The sequence below is a fragment of the Parasteatoda tepidariorum genome, chromosome X2, assembly GCF_043381705.1.
Source record: "Parasteatoda tepidariorum isolate YZ-2023 chromosome X2, CAS_Ptep_4.0, whole genome shotgun sequence".
Classification (NCBI taxonomy): Eukaryota; Metazoa; Arthropoda; class Arachnida; order Araneae; family Theridiidae; genus Parasteatoda; species Parasteatoda tepidariorum.
The window spans coordinates 28,673,714-28,691,831 of NC_092215.1; the positions used below are offsets into that span (position 1 = coordinate 28,673,714).

At 25.7% G+C, this 18,118-nt stretch overlaps 1 protein-coding gene across 9 annotated transcripts in view; it reads right to left on the reverse strand.

Annotated features, from left to right (window-relative positions):
* Positions 1–18,118, reverse strand: part of LOC107443336 (dystonin) — a 289,005-nt gene that overhangs the window by 44,618 nt on the left and 226,269 nt on the right. For 8 of the 9 annotated variants that reach the window (XM_043041044.2, XM_043041042.2, XM_043041041.2 and 5 more), the window contains 17 exons: positions 17,271–17,732; positions 16,303–16,459; positions 15,290–15,421; positions 13,030–13,262; positions 12,810–12,939; positions 12,158–12,345; positions 10,046–10,369; positions 8,292–8,454; positions 7,730–7,896; positions 7,046–7,215; positions 5,636–5,795; positions 4,878–5,028; positions 3,501–3,667; positions 2,425–2,640; positions 2,183–2,296; positions 1,451–1,561; positions 339–551 (listed from right to left, as the gene is read on the reverse strand). In XM_043041044.2, coding sequence (XP_042896978.1) covers positions 339–551; positions 1,451–1,561; positions 2,183–2,296; positions 2,425–2,640; positions 3,501–3,667; positions 4,878–5,028; positions 5,636–5,795; positions 7,046–7,215; positions 7,730–7,896; positions 8,292–8,454; positions 10,046–10,369; positions 12,158–12,345; positions 12,810–12,939; positions 13,030–13,262; positions 15,290–15,421; positions 16,303–16,459; positions 17,271–17,732 — 3,258 coding nt within the window. The remainder of the gene's footprint in view (positions 1–338; positions 552–1,450; positions 1,562–2,182; positions 2,297–2,424; positions 2,641–3,500; positions 3,668–4,877; positions 5,029–5,635; positions 5,796–7,045; positions 7,216–7,729; positions 7,897–8,291; positions 8,455–10,045; positions 10,370–12,157; positions 12,346–12,809; positions 12,940–13,029; positions 13,263–15,289; positions 15,422–16,302; positions 16,460–17,270; positions 17,733–18,118) is intronic. The other variant, XM_043041043.2, reaches the window with a different exon arrangement.

The following is an 18,118-nucleotide window of genomic DNA, read 5'->3' on the forward strand; positions in this document are numbered from 1 at the left end:
ATCAAAAGTCAATATTATAGCCATCACTTAAAAATTTATCTTCATACAGAAAAAGAACAGCAAGGAAACAAAAAACAACAAAAACAGGATGATAGAACTATATTCTAATGTATCAAAATAAACCTTTTCTTTTAAAACTATCTTAAAATACTAAGTTTTATTAATGTGAACTTTTAGTTATGTCGTGCAGAAGACATTTTCTTACTGTATCTGTTTAATAATTCATTTTAATAAAATTGTCTGAAATATTGATGAAATTTTAAATGTAAATAGTTTTGATTTGAATTATTAATTGCAATAGACAATGAAACAGTTATGATATGATATTGACCACTCACTTTAAATGTTTTCTGTTGTGATCGAATAGAATCAACATCTCCCAGTGTAATTTCTATTTTCTTCTCTTCATTTATTAAAGAACTAATCTTATCCAATGTTTCTTTATAAACCGACTGAAAGCTTTCAAGACGAGTAATTGATGTCTCAATAGAAATTTCTCTTTCTTTAACACGCTCCTCAATTCTTCCAATCTTTTTGTTAAAGTTGTTCATCTGAAAAAAACAACATTTGTGTAAAACTTCCCAAAGTATAGTAATCAAAACTCAGGTACACATGTTTTATCTAATGCTTTATTAAATATATTCCACTGAATTATAAATAAGAAACTAAAAGCTACAGAAAACAAAGTGAATAAAGCTAAACATATTTAAAAGAAAACTTTAGAAGTGTGTGTATCACAATTATTTAAAACAAAGTTTTTAAACAATAAAAAACTTACTTCCGGCTAGTTTCTTGATAGTTATTGTTAAGGTTTTAGTAGCATCAATAAGTGCCAAAAATCTGTAACTGTTTAATTTTTTTTATGAAAAAAAGTAATATAATTAACTATGAGGCCTAATTCAAATCTGGGTATATCAGAAGTGAAAAAAGTGCAATACTACTAGCATTTACTGATAAAGTATATTGGAAATTCAGTAAAAACTTTAAATTTTTAACATGTAATTTTTTTTTACAGTTGACATGGCTAAAAATTAAAACTATCTACAATTTTCATTAAAGTTAAAATGCCCTCAAACTGTGAAACTTTTCTAAATGTTTTTTAAAATTAGTATAAAACTGTGAAAGTGAGTTTGAAAAATAAAAATAATTAATCATAAAATTGTTTAAACTACTGAAAATAAACAATTAATTTTTCAGTGACAGAATAATTTTTTTCTAATTTAGTTACTTGTAAGCAAGCTAGGGGTGAATAATGATAACTTCATAAAATATTTCAACTGAGGTTTTAAATATTTAAATAAAAGAATGTGCATTTAAGATTGATATAAATTGAAGGTTACAATTTTATAACATAATTATTCAATACTAGTAAATACTGAATAATTTTTTTAAGTGGATATGAAAAAAATATAATATTTCTGATAGAAAATTAAAAAATAAAATCTATTACCTGTTCCAAATAAGTTTTAGTGTCACAAATGTTCTTTTTAACCATATCATCATAAACTTTTTTGGCAGAAGTATAGCTCTCCTTGGTTTTTGAGATACTGGATTTGAATGTCTAGAGAAAATAATTATATTTGTTAAATACAAAAATGTTTTAGCGATTCGTTATAACAATTAAACATTTCTAAGCTAAGCACACAAAGAATTCATGAAATTCGAATAGAATGCCTATACAAAAAAACAAAAAAAAGAAAAAGGTGCTAAATTATGAAGGAAAAGCTATAAAACATTATTTTTTTGCATGCCAAAATGTCAAATTAAATTTTACTAGGCAAATATGCACAGAGAAACGTCTTTAACTCATCACTTTTATCTTTTTGAGATTTTAGACTTTTTATGAAACAACTTTATTTGGGAAAGCATCTAGTGAGATGAGGCTTTTGCATTGCACCTTAAAAGTACAGTCACACAGTTTATGGCAATAGAAACTCTTTTTTAAACTTATTTTGCAACGTACATAATGTGATTCAGCAGCTAATTTTCAAAACATATATTTCTTTCTATCAGTAATATTTTAAATGAGTTTAGTTTGGGAACTTTATCCAGCAAAAATAAATAAATTTAATAGTTTAAAATTTTATTAAAAGAAAGAGTATTGAAACAATAAATCTGCTGATTAATATTAAACAATAATATCATGAAAGTTAAAGAAACTTTTGTTTACAAGAAAACAAACCTTTAGCTCCTTTAGTTGAGTTTTGAGAACTTGATAATCTCTTGAAATAGAATGCATATCATCAAACGTTTCTTCTAGTGAGTTGATTTCTGTCTGGAGAGATTTGATACTTTCCTGTAATAAAGGTTTTGTTAATTTTCTGTAAATACTTTGATAAAATTCTATAATGCTTTTTATAATTAAAATGCTATTTACATCGTTTCAAAAATTTTACAGAAAATAAAAACGAATTTGAGACATACCATAAATACTGAAACAACTTTGTATGATGTACTCATTGAAGAACATTTTTCTTCCAACTTTTTCTGAAGAGACTGATGACGCTTTTCAATCGAATCTAAATTTTTCACTATTTCAGAAGCATCAGCATTTGGACCAGCTTTATCAATGAGAACTTTGGAAAATTTTCTGACATTTCTTATTTCTTCCTTAACAGTTTTAGTTTCATTTAGCAATGCCTATAAACAGAAATGATTAAATATGAGAAAAAAAAGAAAATCAATCAGTAATTTAGAGTAAAACTATTAAATTTTATGAAATTTATACGATTATAAAGTTACTTTTCCATGCAATGCTTTTTTTTTTATCAAGGCTATATTTTAGGATTCTGTTAGCAGGTGAAAAAATTAACAATGTGGTAAGAGGGGACTGATAGCGGTAGAAAATTTCTAATAACCAGTTGACTCATGAAGAAATAGGCAAACTCAAAAATTCATCCACTGTAATCATTGGGTAATTATTTTAATGCCCTAATATTATTCATGAATAAGATTTGTTCTGGTTTCAGGAAAAATTTTTGTATTGCTCAATTTTTTATTTTTATAACTTAAGATTATTAATATTGTCATTACATAGACTTTTAAGTTTAGAATAATCCAAACAAAGAAAGAAAAAATTGAGACAAAGCAAACAACAGTGATGCATGGTTTGTTTAGTACATGCACTATAGGGATTTTCTAAAAATATGCTAAACTGTTCGGATCAATATTAAATTAAGAAGGGAAATAAATTATTTGCAAAGTAATATATGTAAATAAATAAAATAATTCTTTTTACACACACACACACATATATATATTAATTTGTAACTTCCGCAAGATGATGCTAGTTGGTTTTGGCAGTAAAAGGTGTCATAAATAAAAAAAAAGGAACCATAAATCATACACATATAATGAAGTTGTAGTCAGGCATTATATGTATATAAAGTAAACAAAAATAAATACTGCATAAAAGAAATGAAATTTTAATGATACTTGTAATTAGAAAGTTAGGTTTAAAAATATGATAATAATTAGAATTTTAATTAAAATTATTTTACCTGTAGTCTTTCTAGCATAATTCTATCTCCAGAGATTTCTAATGTATCATGTGAGCAAATTCTGTCCTCTATACGTTGGACAGTGTGTTCTACATCTCTGAATTTTTCATCAAATTCAAATAAAAGCTGAGATAAGTCATCCAGAAGCTGATTTCTCGTTGATATTTCTAATAAAAAAGTAAACTATCATTTTACAGAGTAGGTAGAAAACTGAGTAATAAGAGGCATAAAAAACTTTAAGGCCAGAGTTTTACATCATTATGTCTATAGAACGGTTTAAACTTATCAAATAACTTAGGTAAACACTAAAATAAATAAGAAATGTAATGAACAAATGATTTCAAGTGGGTTAAAAATCTAAAAAGGCAACACTTGTAAACATAAAAGTATTAATACTAGTTTTAGAACAGATTTTCTGGTGAATAAAAATAATGAAAGTTTAATTTTGGTTGAGATATTTGGATGTTATATCGGACGTTTATAGAACATAGAATCCATAACAAAAGAGAATAGGCTGTATTACTTTGTTTTTATCTGGATACATTTTATCACCCTTCCAAGCTTGTGAATAGAATCTAAAAACCACAAGTATATAGAAAATATATAGAGATAGAGAATCATTATAGGTTCTAAAAAATGCAAAATGAAATTAACTCAAATACAAATTAGAATTTATAAATGTTTCGCATCTAAAATGTCTGATTATTCTATGTGGGGATTGTGAAACAAAAAAAAATATTTTAATTTTAACTTCTTGATGTTTTGTTCTAAAATGGTTTTACTTGTTTAATTCTTGAATGACAAGAAAAACATGGTAAAAAATTAGTAACTTCAAGTTAATTTTTTAATTGTTAATATTCAAAATAAAATAGTGCATATGGTCTAAAATGTGATATTGACATTGCAAATAAAACTAGTAATAATTAATAAACATATAAAAATATTGATATAAAAATATTGCATATTCTAATAACTAGCATCTGCTCCATTACAAGCAATCCCATATAAGAGAAAATTTAGGGCTTAAAAGAAAAACATAATTACTTTGTAAAATGTTTTTAAAAAAAAATTATTACATTATTATTAATATTTTACACAACTTTAAAAGACAGCACTATATCTTACCACTTCAAAAATTTAACACAATAGAAATAAATTTAAAAAAATTATTTAAGCTCAAAATAAAAAGGCCTGAAGTAATCAGGAAACTACAGAAAAAAAAAGAATAAAATAACTAAAGTCAATTGAGACCTTACAATATAAGTTATACTTTATAAAATATTAATTCTAGCATTTAAAATAGTTGCATTTTTCCTTAAAAGCTCAAATGAATTTTAATATATAAACTGGAAAACAATATTAAACAAATGAATTTACCATCAGTGAGCTTCTTCCATTTTTTGCTCATCTCATCTAAACGTTTTTTCAATAAATCTTTATCAGAATCACAACTTGTCAAAATTGCTTCACCAAGACTTTGAATATTTTGAAATTCTTGAGAATGGACAGACATTTCACCACGCAAAATCTAGAAGGAATATGTTTTTTTAACTAGTGAAAACAAAATTATAAACGAAAAAAAAAAATTTCCTTAAAAAATGAGCTTTTTGTATGTTTTTGTAAGTAACTGTAATAAAATAAGTGATTAGCAAGAAATTCATTAAAACATTTGATCTCATAACAATACATGTAAATGAAAGGCAAGTAAAAAGAGAAATAAAAGAAACGACATAAATATAGATAGTCATTTCATATTTTTGTAATAAATATTATATTACTACATTTTGCAATATATTTTATAACTACTGAAATTACAATGACAAAATTTTATAATATGTATTGTATATATAGTGTAGTTTTTGTTGATTATAGCTAGGGATCCGTAAACAACCAATTTTTAAAAATCAATATTTTTTGTTACGTATTTTTTTTCAATTTAGTGATGGTTTTTGAAAAACTCCTATTTAAAAAAAACACACACATCTAGAACATCATAGATTTGCTTTGTAACACGCACAGAAACTAGAAAGCCATTGGATCTAATAATTCCAGATAATATAACACATTGAAATTAAACAAATAAATAATATATAATAAAAATTTACTTGAATTTACAGATATAAGTAAAAATTTACTTGAATTTCTTTCAGTTTTTTATTCAAGGCATCTCGCTTGAGAGTAGGTTCATTGAATACAGTTATTTTCTCTTGCATTGATGTTAACCAAGGCTCAAAGGTTTCAGTTGCAGCATTCAAATTTTTACACTTTTCTAAGCAACTTCGAAGAACAGTATTTCTAAAGAAAAATATGAATAAAATTGTAGGAGAAATATACATTTTCTATAAAAATAGTTACATAATTTCTAAATTTAAAACATAAAATAAACTATGCATATTTTCTTTCTTTTTCAGGAAACAGTTATATTTACACATTTGTATACATAATAGCTATTACCTTTACGCTCTTAAATTATTTCAATAGCTATTACTAAAATTCTATTTTCCTTTAATTTAATATTTTCGTATAATATCTGTTTTTTGAGAAAAACATCTTTCTATTGCTTCGCAAGTGGTAATTGCATATTGCAATTTTGGTTGCCTTGTTTTCAGCTCTAGCTTTATACCCCATGAATACACATAACTAATCATTTCACTAACATTATTCATTTACACGAAGTTTCATTATATTCAACATATTAAGAAGTAATTTGACAGAATAATGAAGCAGTTGTGTTTCAAAATTTAATTTTATGAATTATAATTTTCTTATTCGTATCTGCCTGTAATTTTAAAATAACATATTTTTCACAAAATAACACTTTTTTTTTTAACATTAATGAAATTACAGAATGAAATAATTATAAAAAGAAATTCATGATAAATGGAAGTCTTTAAGAATTTTTTTTTTTATCATATGCTCTTTTTTACCTCAATAAAAAATCCACATTTCATTAAAATAAGAAATAAACATATTCAGAGCCGGATTATACCTTTCGTAGGCCCTAGGCACAGCCAATTTTCGTAGGCCCTAGGCAATTAAAGATAAACTTGTGAATACTTTTCCTCACATTGCATTAAGAATATATTTGTCGATTCTTGGATCAAATGCAGAAGGAAAAAGATCTTTCTCCAGATTAAAATTGATAAAAAATTATTTGCATTCAGCAATGAATCAAGATCGTTTAGCATCGCTCGCACTTATGTCTATTGAATACGACATTTTGCGTAGTCTTGGAATTCGACAGCTAATACAAGATTTCGTTGAATCCAAAAATCGCGAAAAAGTAATATATTAGATCATAAGATTCTGCAAAATAATTTATTACCGAAAAATATTATATTTTTATTTGTATCTTCATAATTTTGTGCAAAATACACTTGTTGTTTTTAAAGCTAAATTATTTTTGTCAACAAATTTTTTTCTCCCAAGTTCTTCGTAGGCCTCTGAATTTCGTAGGCCCTAGGCACGTGCCTAGTGTGCCTATAGGTTAATCCGGCCTTGAACATATTTAATGTTATATCTAATTAACATAAAATAAAGCTTACTTATCAGTAGCAGTCTTTTTCACTTTTTCAAACTGTGTTTTAATTGAGTCAAGCTTCTTCTTTACTGAAGATGGTTCTTGTTTTCCAGATAACTTAGTTAACATATCAGAACCTTTGCTAAGGCACAAGTAAACTTCATGCTCCTTATTAATAACCTCCTTATAGTAAGCCTTAAAATATTTTGATTTTATATTATTCATTTATAATGTTCATGCATATTTTACAAAAATTAAGCAAAAAAAAAAAAAAAANAAAAAAAAAAAAAAAAAAAAAAAAAAAAAAAAAAAAAAAAAAAAAAAAAAAAAAAAGAATTATTTGCTTCAAAAATACCAAAAGCAATATTCAAACACAAGAATCGAAATCATAATCACATAAACACATAAAAATTAGAAAAACATACTCTGTTTTTCGTTTGGTTGGATATAACTACACTTAATAAATATTACTTGTTCTACAAAAGGTATACTGCTTTGATTAAATTTATTTTATATAGTGGTGAATTTACTCACAGAAGGCATAATTCATGTATGTTATGTTTATAAAAATTCAAAATGTAATTTGCATTAAGAATATTAAAATTTCTGATATACATTAATACTCTACTTAGCTAATTGTATAGCTACATGTCAATTATATACGAATTTAAAGTTCAATACTAACTGAGAATCTAAAAAATAAAATTACCTCATATTCTTTCAAGTTCTTGGATAGCTTTTCAATGCTTGTGGAAATTGGTAGAGAACGGGAAAGTTTGGAATCCATGTCACTCAACCATTGTTGGATATCCTTACATACTTTATAAAACAGTTTGTCTTCATTTAGTATAGATTCTAATTCAGCTTTTTTCAATTCTGAAAATAATTCAAAATTATATGTCGTTACAATTATTATAAAATGAAAAAAAAAAAATTAAAAGAAATTAAAAAAGTTTTGGAGAAAAATTTCCTCAATACATTTTGAGCATAAATGTAACAAATATTAATTATTTTAAACAAAACTAATAAGAATATTTTTCATAACTCATAAATTACACAAAACAGTTGAATATTTATAAATTTTTCATAAAGATATATTTATAAGTGAGAGTCATTTTTTTTTAAAGTGAGTTGAATCAGGTACTGTAACATAGTAAAATTTATTTTTTGCTATGTTTTGTCCAGAAGAAGAAAATTATAATTATAATTAAATTATATAGGTTTCATATTTAGAATAAGTAATGAGTAAGTAAATGGTAATTCATACTTACCAATTTTCTTTTGTATATTAGCATAGGATTTTTCCAAAACATTGATTTTGTACTTGATTTCGTTTTTAGAAGACGAGTCACTTAATATTTCACAAAGTTGAACAGAAGAACTGGAGGCATCTGTTAATGAAGGTCGAAGCTTTTCAAGTTCATCCTCTAGTTCCTATTTAAGTAGAAGGATTATAACATTACTTATTATTAAAAAATGAGCAAATAAAATCTATAAATATAGAAAAGGGAAGCAATTCATGGTGACTAAAACACCATAATTACAAATCACTGGAAATGTGATCATGATTCATGAAGGTATCTAAATTTATTAGCATCATCAAATGAGTCAAATTTATTGTAGATTTAACTTGTAGTTACTGTAGTTTTTGGTGGGTACTAACATATGGATTAGTATTTCTATCCCATAGTCTCTTACATGTTTAGTATTATTCTCCAGTTAAAATAAATGTTTAATTAATTAAAATATACATTATTTACATTAGAACAATATATTTTTAAAAATTCATTAAAAAATAACCAATTTTAATTAAAGAAATAGGTCTGCTAAATATTATTAATCCACATTTACCAACTTTTTTCCCCATATCTTTATTGTAAATTATAGTTGTTTGCAATATCTTATTACAATATCAAACTTCAAGTGATTGCAATTATATTAATTTATTTACTAAATCAACTATTACAAAATTATTATAAATTAACTTTATTCTCAATTTATTCACGAAGCAGTAATTTTCATAAATTAATAATACTGAAAAAATTTCTACTACTAGTAATAAACTTTAAGCAGTAATAATCTACAAATAATAAACATAATTTTAGTGATACTTAAGTTACTTTCCTTTTACTTAGTCATAGGTACAAGATGCTTAAAAAATTAATGTTTACTAGAACTGCAATATAACAATTATCTTTCCACAAATTAGCATCAATTAAAAATCAGCTGCAAATTCAAATGTAACAAAAATTGAAAGCCTTATTTTTACTTTACAGAACTGTAAATATAGGAAATTATTAAAAATTTCAAAATTTATTTTTAATTCTATTTTCTATCAAACTTTATTGGTCAATTTAGAAAAATTGATGTCCAGTTTGAAGAGATAGAAAATAACGTTTCAGGGCATTAATGATTGTTTGCGCCCTGTCACAGAAGTGTAAGCTTTGCAGAGAAGGTACACAATGGTTTATTCATAGAAGATTTATGGAGAATTAAAATATGTCTGTAATAAGAGGAAATCTGCTTTGCAGGAGTGTTCATAACATGAGGCAGAGATGCCAACTTGCTCCGGACAGTGGATAAATATTTTCGAGGGGTAGTCTTTTAATGTATGCTTCTTGGTTTAATAAATTCGATTAATAAGGTTTTTACATACCACTGCTTCCAAATAATTCTAAGGTTTAAATTATATGCCCTTTTGCTGCAGTTAAGCTGTGTTGAGCCTTTTTAAAAAGTCAGCAAAATTAACCTAAAATTTGAAAATTTTCGTTTTTATTTCTCTACCGCTTTTCAAAATACTCTGTCTGTGGCAGTTGGCACCTCTGCATGAGATTCCACTGTAATTGTATTTAGCAAGAATGCTTTATTTTAATAGTAAATTAATTATATCCAAATGTATTTTAATAACAAAATGAATTTTAATAGTTATAACAAATTGAATTTGTCGGGAACTGTTTACTGTTTTGTTAAAAAATTATAGAATATTTTAGGAATTAATGAGCAAAAATTTCCGGTAAAGACTCACCGTTATTTTCTTCAACAGCACATCAGAACTGTAATTTTCTTCTTCAAACTTTTCAAATTTGTCACTAAGTTGCTGCAATTTGCTTTGCAACTCAGCAAGATTTTTATAAAAGCCTTTAGAGACACCCATGGCAGCATCCAAGTTTTTCTCTCGCTCAATTAAGTTATTTGACATATCACAGTATAAGCTCTGAATCAAGTTAATTTCTTCTTCAACTTTCTCAGTATTAGATCCTATACTTTGTAAATATTCAATAATTGTGATTGATAACGTCTTCAAACGATTAATAGAAGCTTCTTGGGAAGTGAATTCTTCTCTCATGACCTAAAGATAACTTGTTTAGTTAATAACAGATAATTAATACAATTAAATAAAGATTTATGTAAAAACAATAAAACAAATACCAAAATTAAGGCCAATAAAAAAATTTAAAAGCACTTTAATTTAAGCAAATAATCCTCAGCAAATCAGGATTTAGACAAAATGCAAAACACTATTGGTAGTACAGTAAAACCACTGCCTCTAACCAACGGCTACCTCCAAGGAGCAACCATGTTTATGATACTACAAGTCTTCCATGGGATTTAAAATTACAAGGAATTTCTGAACAACGATTTCTGAACAAAGGTCACTCGTTTCTAGCAAAAATTTTGTCACGTGGGGTGTCTTAGTTACCTTTCTCCAATTTTTCACCTCCTATCGGCAATAATTTTAGCTCATTATTATTAAATATATTTCCCTGTGGTTTATCATATTCAAGTGATTAATAAAATTTTTTAAGCAGTCATACAATAGTCAATCATACATTGGTCAGTTCAATTTTTCCAAATACAGATGAAGCTGCATCTTTCAAGGATGGTTTGCAAAAATGACAGCATTCTTCTATTGAATTTTTTAAGTATTCATACAGAAGTCAATCATAGTTTTGGACAGTTCAATTCCGCCTACTACAGATATAGAGATAAGGAGCTACTTTCATGGGTGGTCTGTAGAATTTTATTTGAACATGCACTATGAGAGATAATTATCAATACCTCATCGGTCGGTTTCAATTTAAGCAGTTTGTAGAAATTGTAAGCACTTGCGCTAAAGAAATAATGTGTAATGATAAAAAAATGTGCAATAATAAAATGAATAATCAAATGTGAGTAAATCATAATAATGATATAAAATAGTAGGCAAGTAGTATTTGTTGAGCAATTTCATTTTTTTTATCTTCATGTTCCAGACACTGGAAGATTGATGTCTCAATAAAAACTTTAGAAAATGAATAATTGAAATTTGAGTAATTATCACAAGCAAAAATTCATTACATTGAAGGATAAAATAAAATTTTTAGAGGACAGTAAAAAAGGAATAAGCTTGAGAAAATTAGCTTCCATATGGTTATGGAAAATACAAATCAATGACATCTTAAAAAAGTGATCATAATAGTAAATTATAAAAAATAGTAAGTAAGTTAACTATTCATTTGAGTTATAAACTATGATTTTTTCTTTGAGTTATAACTATGCATTTTGCCATTTTTTACATGTTGCTATTTTTGTATTTATCTTTTGGAACATTTATGACTCTGAATAGCAGCAACAATTTAACACTGGTCACATAGGCAAAGTCTCCAAAGAGTCAGTTGTTTGGAGGTTTTAGTGTTTTTGCATTGGATACTGCTTATGTACAAAAAATGAATTTAAAGACATGGTTTCTAAATCAGTTAAACAAAGCTCATTATAAACTACATCAGTTATATACATATGTGTAGTTAAATTTTAATCCAAATTGGAACAAAAAGTTTTTTTTCTTTTGGAGGGGGGGGGTGAAGTATATTTTTTGAGAAAATTCTATTAAATATTTAAGAAGTCTTAGTCTGTGATTTTTTTTAAAATTTAAATTTGTCTATATACAGTCTACATACTTTACATTAGAATTGGTGTTTTTGCTTAATTCTATCTCAAGTCTTTAATAATAGCTTTATTAAAAAATTAATACTGTACGAGTTTCTAAATGATTGAATCACAATTAAATAAAAGATTTTTTCATATAGCTTTTAGAAAGAAAAAAATTGTTAGCTGAAATTTAAAATGATCCAATAAATAATAATGGCATTTAGTATACCTGAACTTGTTGAACTTGAGATGTTACCATACGTGGTTCAGATGCAATTGGTCCAAGAACTTGAAGCATCTTTTCTTTTTGATTTAACCAGTTCTGTATGCTTAGAAGAGAATCTTGATACTCAATCAGGTTTTGGAGGAAAAACAATCTTTTTTCAATATTCTTTGAAAGTGACAGCCAATTTCTCTCTTTAATAAGAAGTACATAATAAATACAAACTAGCCTTACCCTATTTATTATTTTTATGGGATAATACTTATCCAAATATAAAACGAAAAGTTTAATTTAAAAAATGTTTTTAGTTTGCATTTATCACTTACCCCTTTAACGTAACTAGGAAAATGAATAATAAATTATACACTAAATACTTCTTAATTTTTTTAAAGAATTTATTTCGAAAGTTGTAGAGGGAATGCAGTTACAAGAAACAAGGTAAAATCATTGAATTCATATTCATTAAACAAGATTATTTCGTTAAACAAGTCAAACAACAAGATTATTTCGTTAAACAGTAATTCTCATTAAACAAGTCAATTTCGGGAATTTATCCGTAAGTTTTATCAATAAATCTATTTCCAAAGAGTTAAGAAAAGAGAAAACTTGCTATGGAAATAAGTTTGGCAACAAATAAAGTAATATAGTAAGTATTTACCTAATGTGAGAACCTCTTCTTCAAGTTCTGTTCCTCCCTTAACTATTTTCTTTCTTGTAACCAAGTTACTAACATTAGATTTAAGAGTATCCATTTCAGATTGCTTATCCTGAATTTCTTGTTTAAGACCCTATATAGACATTGTGAAATTAAAATAAACTAATTTCATATAAAAAATGAACAATTTTTTAGACACAAAAACAGAGTACTTTAACTTTACCTTGATAAATTTTAATTGACTCTCAATTGCTCCTTTTTTAGAAGGCAATCCCTCTTTAGGAAGTTTTTTTGTTTTTTCTTCCACAAAGGTAGATAATGTCTTAACAATACTTAAGTAAGACTTTACTTCTTTCAAAGTTTCACTAATTTCTTGATTTCTTTCTGAGAGTTCTGATCCTAAAATGTTGTATCGGTCATTAACTTCTGAAACTTGTTGCTGAATGGCACTAAAATCTGAAAAGAAAAAAGATGTGATTATTTTGTGATTTATTTGTGACTTGTATTAAAAAGATTTTGTTGTAAAAACTCAATTGATAAAAAGTAATGAAATATCAAGTAGTTTGTAACTTATTTTCAATCAAATCAGATAAGAAAAATGAAAACATTGCCTCAAAAATTCTTTAATTTAATAGAATTAGTAAACTAATAGTACATATAACTTAGTATACTTTAATTTAATAGAATTAGTAACTTTAATAAAATTTGTAAACTACACAGCAAGTTCAAAAAAAAAAAAATCACATAAATAAAACATGCAAAGCCAGCATTAGGTTATTTATGAACCCATTTATTTTGGTTTTGAATATGCAACAAAATTCATTTTATAATTTTTTTTATCTAATAGTACAACATCTTAAGAATGTTTTCTCTAACTTTCAAGTCAGTTGGAATAAAACTCTCCAGAAACTCTTCCTATTAGAGCATTATAAAAAAATAGAATAACTTTTCTCAAAACTCTATTTTTCAAATTCAATAAGATAATTCAAAGGACAAAAGAATAAAACATCCTTAGATTAGTTATTTTATCAAACAAAAAGTAAGGTTAGCACAAGTTAACAAAGTAACTCTGCTATTCAAACAATATAATAAATCTTTGTGCACATTATTTATGTAGTTTGTCTTATTAAGTTGGTAAACATACATTTAAACAAATAAAAGATAATCAACACTGCAGCATTTCAATAAACTTGTAGTGTATATGTATGTTTATGTATGCTTGTAAAATTTAATTGCATAATTTTAAATATTTCTTAAAGGTTTAAAGTATCTGATTATAAAATAAGCCATTTTTTAAAAAATAGTACGTTCCTAGAAGACAGTTAATTTAAATGGGCAGTGGTTTTGATTTTTAAGGAAAAAATTAAACTTGTAAGTTCTAAAACATTCATGTTTTTTATTAATATATTATTTTCAGTAACTTTATAAAATACAATTTATTGAAAAAAAACCAGCAACAATTTACTAGTGTTATTTCATTTGTAAATTTATACAATTCAAACAAAATTGCCTTAAAGCATAATTTCACAATAATTACAAAAGTAAAGTTATTGTGATAGAGATTATTTACATTAATAAACATTGTTTTTTTGTTTTTACAAGTATTTGATTTTTCAATAAAAAGCTTTAAAACTAAAGTTTTTTTGAAAATCACAATTTATGTAAAATTTAAATTTATAAAGAATTCTTAAACTGATCATACTTCTTTTAAGATCTTACAATGACACTAAAATGGTCTTAGATAGTGAAAAAATTACTTGTTCTTAATGCTACTTGGATTTATACACATGTGTTTTCTGTGCGATACCATTATAATGAAATTTCATCTTTTATTTTCGCGATCACTTTTAAAGATTAAAATATTATAGCTGCTAATTGCATATTTTTATCATTCTAACTCTATTAGTAAATAACTTTTCTTCATTAACCTCATGCCCAAATAAAGTCAACCACAAATACTACCCACAAATCAACAAAACAAATTTTGTACTCCAATTTTTTATGGAAACACATCTGTCAATTAAACCTTTTAAAATTATCTTCCACTTATACTGTTATGAAGCTAGAATTTTATTTTGAGATAGGGAAAACTGAGATAATTAATATTTATTTAGAATATAAAAGAGAACAGAACTAATTTGTATAGTTTGCATTAGTAAAGTTAGTATGTATCCATTAACAACAAAACTAATATGTACCCATTGATAAGAAAGTGAACATGTATCCATTAAAAACATAACTAATACATCTAGATATAATATGGTATATTAAAATCATAACTGTAAATAAAAAGAACACTTTTGTAAAATTTTTGCAAAAGCACTTTCCAAGCATTTGAAGCATGAGATATAGTTCCTTTGGATAAAATACCTATTTGCGTTACAATCAACCAAACAAGATGCTTCAGAATTTGGGACCGACTGCTTTAAAAACTAAGCTAATACACATGGCATATTTTAAGGGTTTTAAAATAATGAAATTACCATCAATTCCACCAATATTATCAGTGGAACTCCTGTTGCTGCTAAAACCACTTGATATAGTTGAAACTGGACTTAATGCTGAAATATGACCTCGAACTGTGTATGATGTGATATTATCAGTAGATTTTGACTCTGTTAATACAAAAGCAATAAAAAATGTAGTAAATTAGATGCTATTAGTTAATGTTATTAGTTCATTAGCGTTTTACTTTTAGCCACTACAATTTAAAATGTTTTCATAAATTACTACAAGCGTTTCATAATAGTTTTCAATTATTTGTGAGAAAACTTCTTAAAAAGAAAAAAATGTTGATTGAACATTAAAAGAAAGCTTAACAAATGAAAATACTTACCAAATCACAATTACTAAAATTCATTCGATTTAAAAAAAAAATACCATTGCTTTTAGCTAACTAAGCAATGCAATACAATTTAAAAGTATGTATTCAGAGTTGATGCCTTTGCATGAAAAAAAAAATATATATAAATGCTTTGTTTTTGAATTTTAAGAATTTGGTTGCATTTATGAGTGAGTTTACATATATAGGTTTACATTTAATATGTTTTACTAAACAACTACAAAAAATAAAATATTTTACTAACAATTCAGTCAATTTAACAGCCACATATTTGAATCATTTATACAAAAATACTTATGCTTTAAGCATTTACTTTAGATACAAACACTGCTTTTTATAAAAACAGGAACAGTAAATAATATCTTATTCACATAGTAATGTTGAAATTTAAATATAGTCTCAAATTTTCAACTAAATGAAATAACAATACAAAACTGCATTAATACTAATATTTTAGAAGCAAACAACGTTCATTTTATACCAACATATTTTATGTATGTATTGCATGCAGTTTTAATATAGTTTAAAGTATAAATTATATATTTACTTGAAGGAGATTTTTTGATAGGACTTGAAAGTTTTTTCACGGGACTACTCTTATGTATGTATTGCATGCAGTTTTAATATAGTTTAAAGTATAAATTATATATTTACTTGAAGGAGATTTTTTGATAGGACTTGAAAGTTTTTTCACGGGACTACTCGCTTTTGATTTCATACTGTCTCCTCTAAGAGGTGCATCACAAGATGATCCTAAATTATTCAGTTGTTCCATAACAGTGGAATACTCTGTATGTTCCTTGATCAAGTTCTATAAAAAATTGTTTTCAAATAAATGACACAATTTTTGTTTTCAAACTCTTATTTGAGAAAAAGTTTATCATACAAAATATTCATTTAAAAAGGTTATTTGACTATGTCTAAAAATTGCTTACACAAAATCTCTGATGTTTAACTAAAGTTCCAAATTTATAAGAAAAAATTATAAAATTTTCAATAATTTTATTAAAAAAATTATTAATATTGCTAATTTATCAAAACTTCCATAATTGTAACATTTATTCGTAAAGACATATTTTATTTAGTTACTTGATAAGTTTCAGCTTTGTTTGATTTTATTTGTAAAAATCTATGATCTTAAAAAATGGAAATAATTTTGGAATGTTCAGTGCATCATACGAGCTGAGACATGGAATGAAAAAAAGTACGAAAATATTGTAGAACTAAACAAGTAAGAACTTATTAAGTTATTGTCGGCCAAACTAGACACGATTGATATATCATGTAGGAGTTAAGAAAGAAGTGTTTTATTATGTAATGATAAACACAGAAGACATATTTAATTGATTTAAAAAAAAGAAATTTAGATTCCAAGTTTAACTTCATGAGATTGATCAAAACAATTTCTTCAAAAACTGTTATGTATATCAACATACAGCAATCGAATCTTTTGCATTATGTAGAGCACACAAAAAATAAAACATGAAACAGTAAATCAATTTGGCTTAAAATTATAGACATGATTCTTGATCTTAAACGGCAAGTTATTTTCCTTAAAACGGATAAACTGATACAAAAATTAAATTAAAAGTAGAGATGTTAAAAATCTGTGAGTACATTACCGAGACTTCAGTAGCTTGTTTCTTTAATGCTGTTTCCTCCAAAACTAGTGGTTCAAGTTTTTCATAATCTTTTTCCTTTTTCATTAACCAGTCTAACACTTTGGCATGTAAGTTATCATATGAGTTTAATTGTTCTGCTCTGTCTTGTCCAAGTTTTTTCTTTTCATTTAGCAAATCACTAAGATTCTTCCACTGTTTTTCTAAACTACTCATCTTATTTTTTACAAAATCTGCATCAGAAGTATCTTTCCGAGAAATTAAATTTTTTCCAATTTTCATCATTCGATCGAATTCCTCTTTCTTTGAATTTTTTTGATTTAAAGAGTATTCAATTACTGATGAAAAGCCATCAACATCAGCCAAATGAATATTGTCAGTTGTTTCAACACGTTCAGTAGTAGAAGTAAGCCATTCTTCAAACTGTATTACCATCTCTTCAAAAGCATGAACGTTTTCAGATACCTGAAGAATATGTACACAAACTATCAAATGTGTTAATGAAAATTTACATTTTAGAGAAAATTAACTAAAGTAAGAATAAAGGGCAATTTAAGTTTTATTTCAGAAAAAAATCTGAAAAGGACAATTCATTACATAATTACTACGTACAAAACAATTTAAAAATACAATTAGTACATATTAAAACAGTTACACCTTAAAAGCGCTGAGCTTCTGGGTAAAATTTCCTGCTATGCACTATTTTCCCTTTTAATAACATGAAGAAATCAGTTTTTTGATCTGAAAATTCAGGAAACACTGAGACTAACGTTTAGGAGCCTAACCACGAACTACCGACAATGGAACTAAGATTCCTGGTTGAGAAGTAAAAATGGGAAAACTTGGTTCCA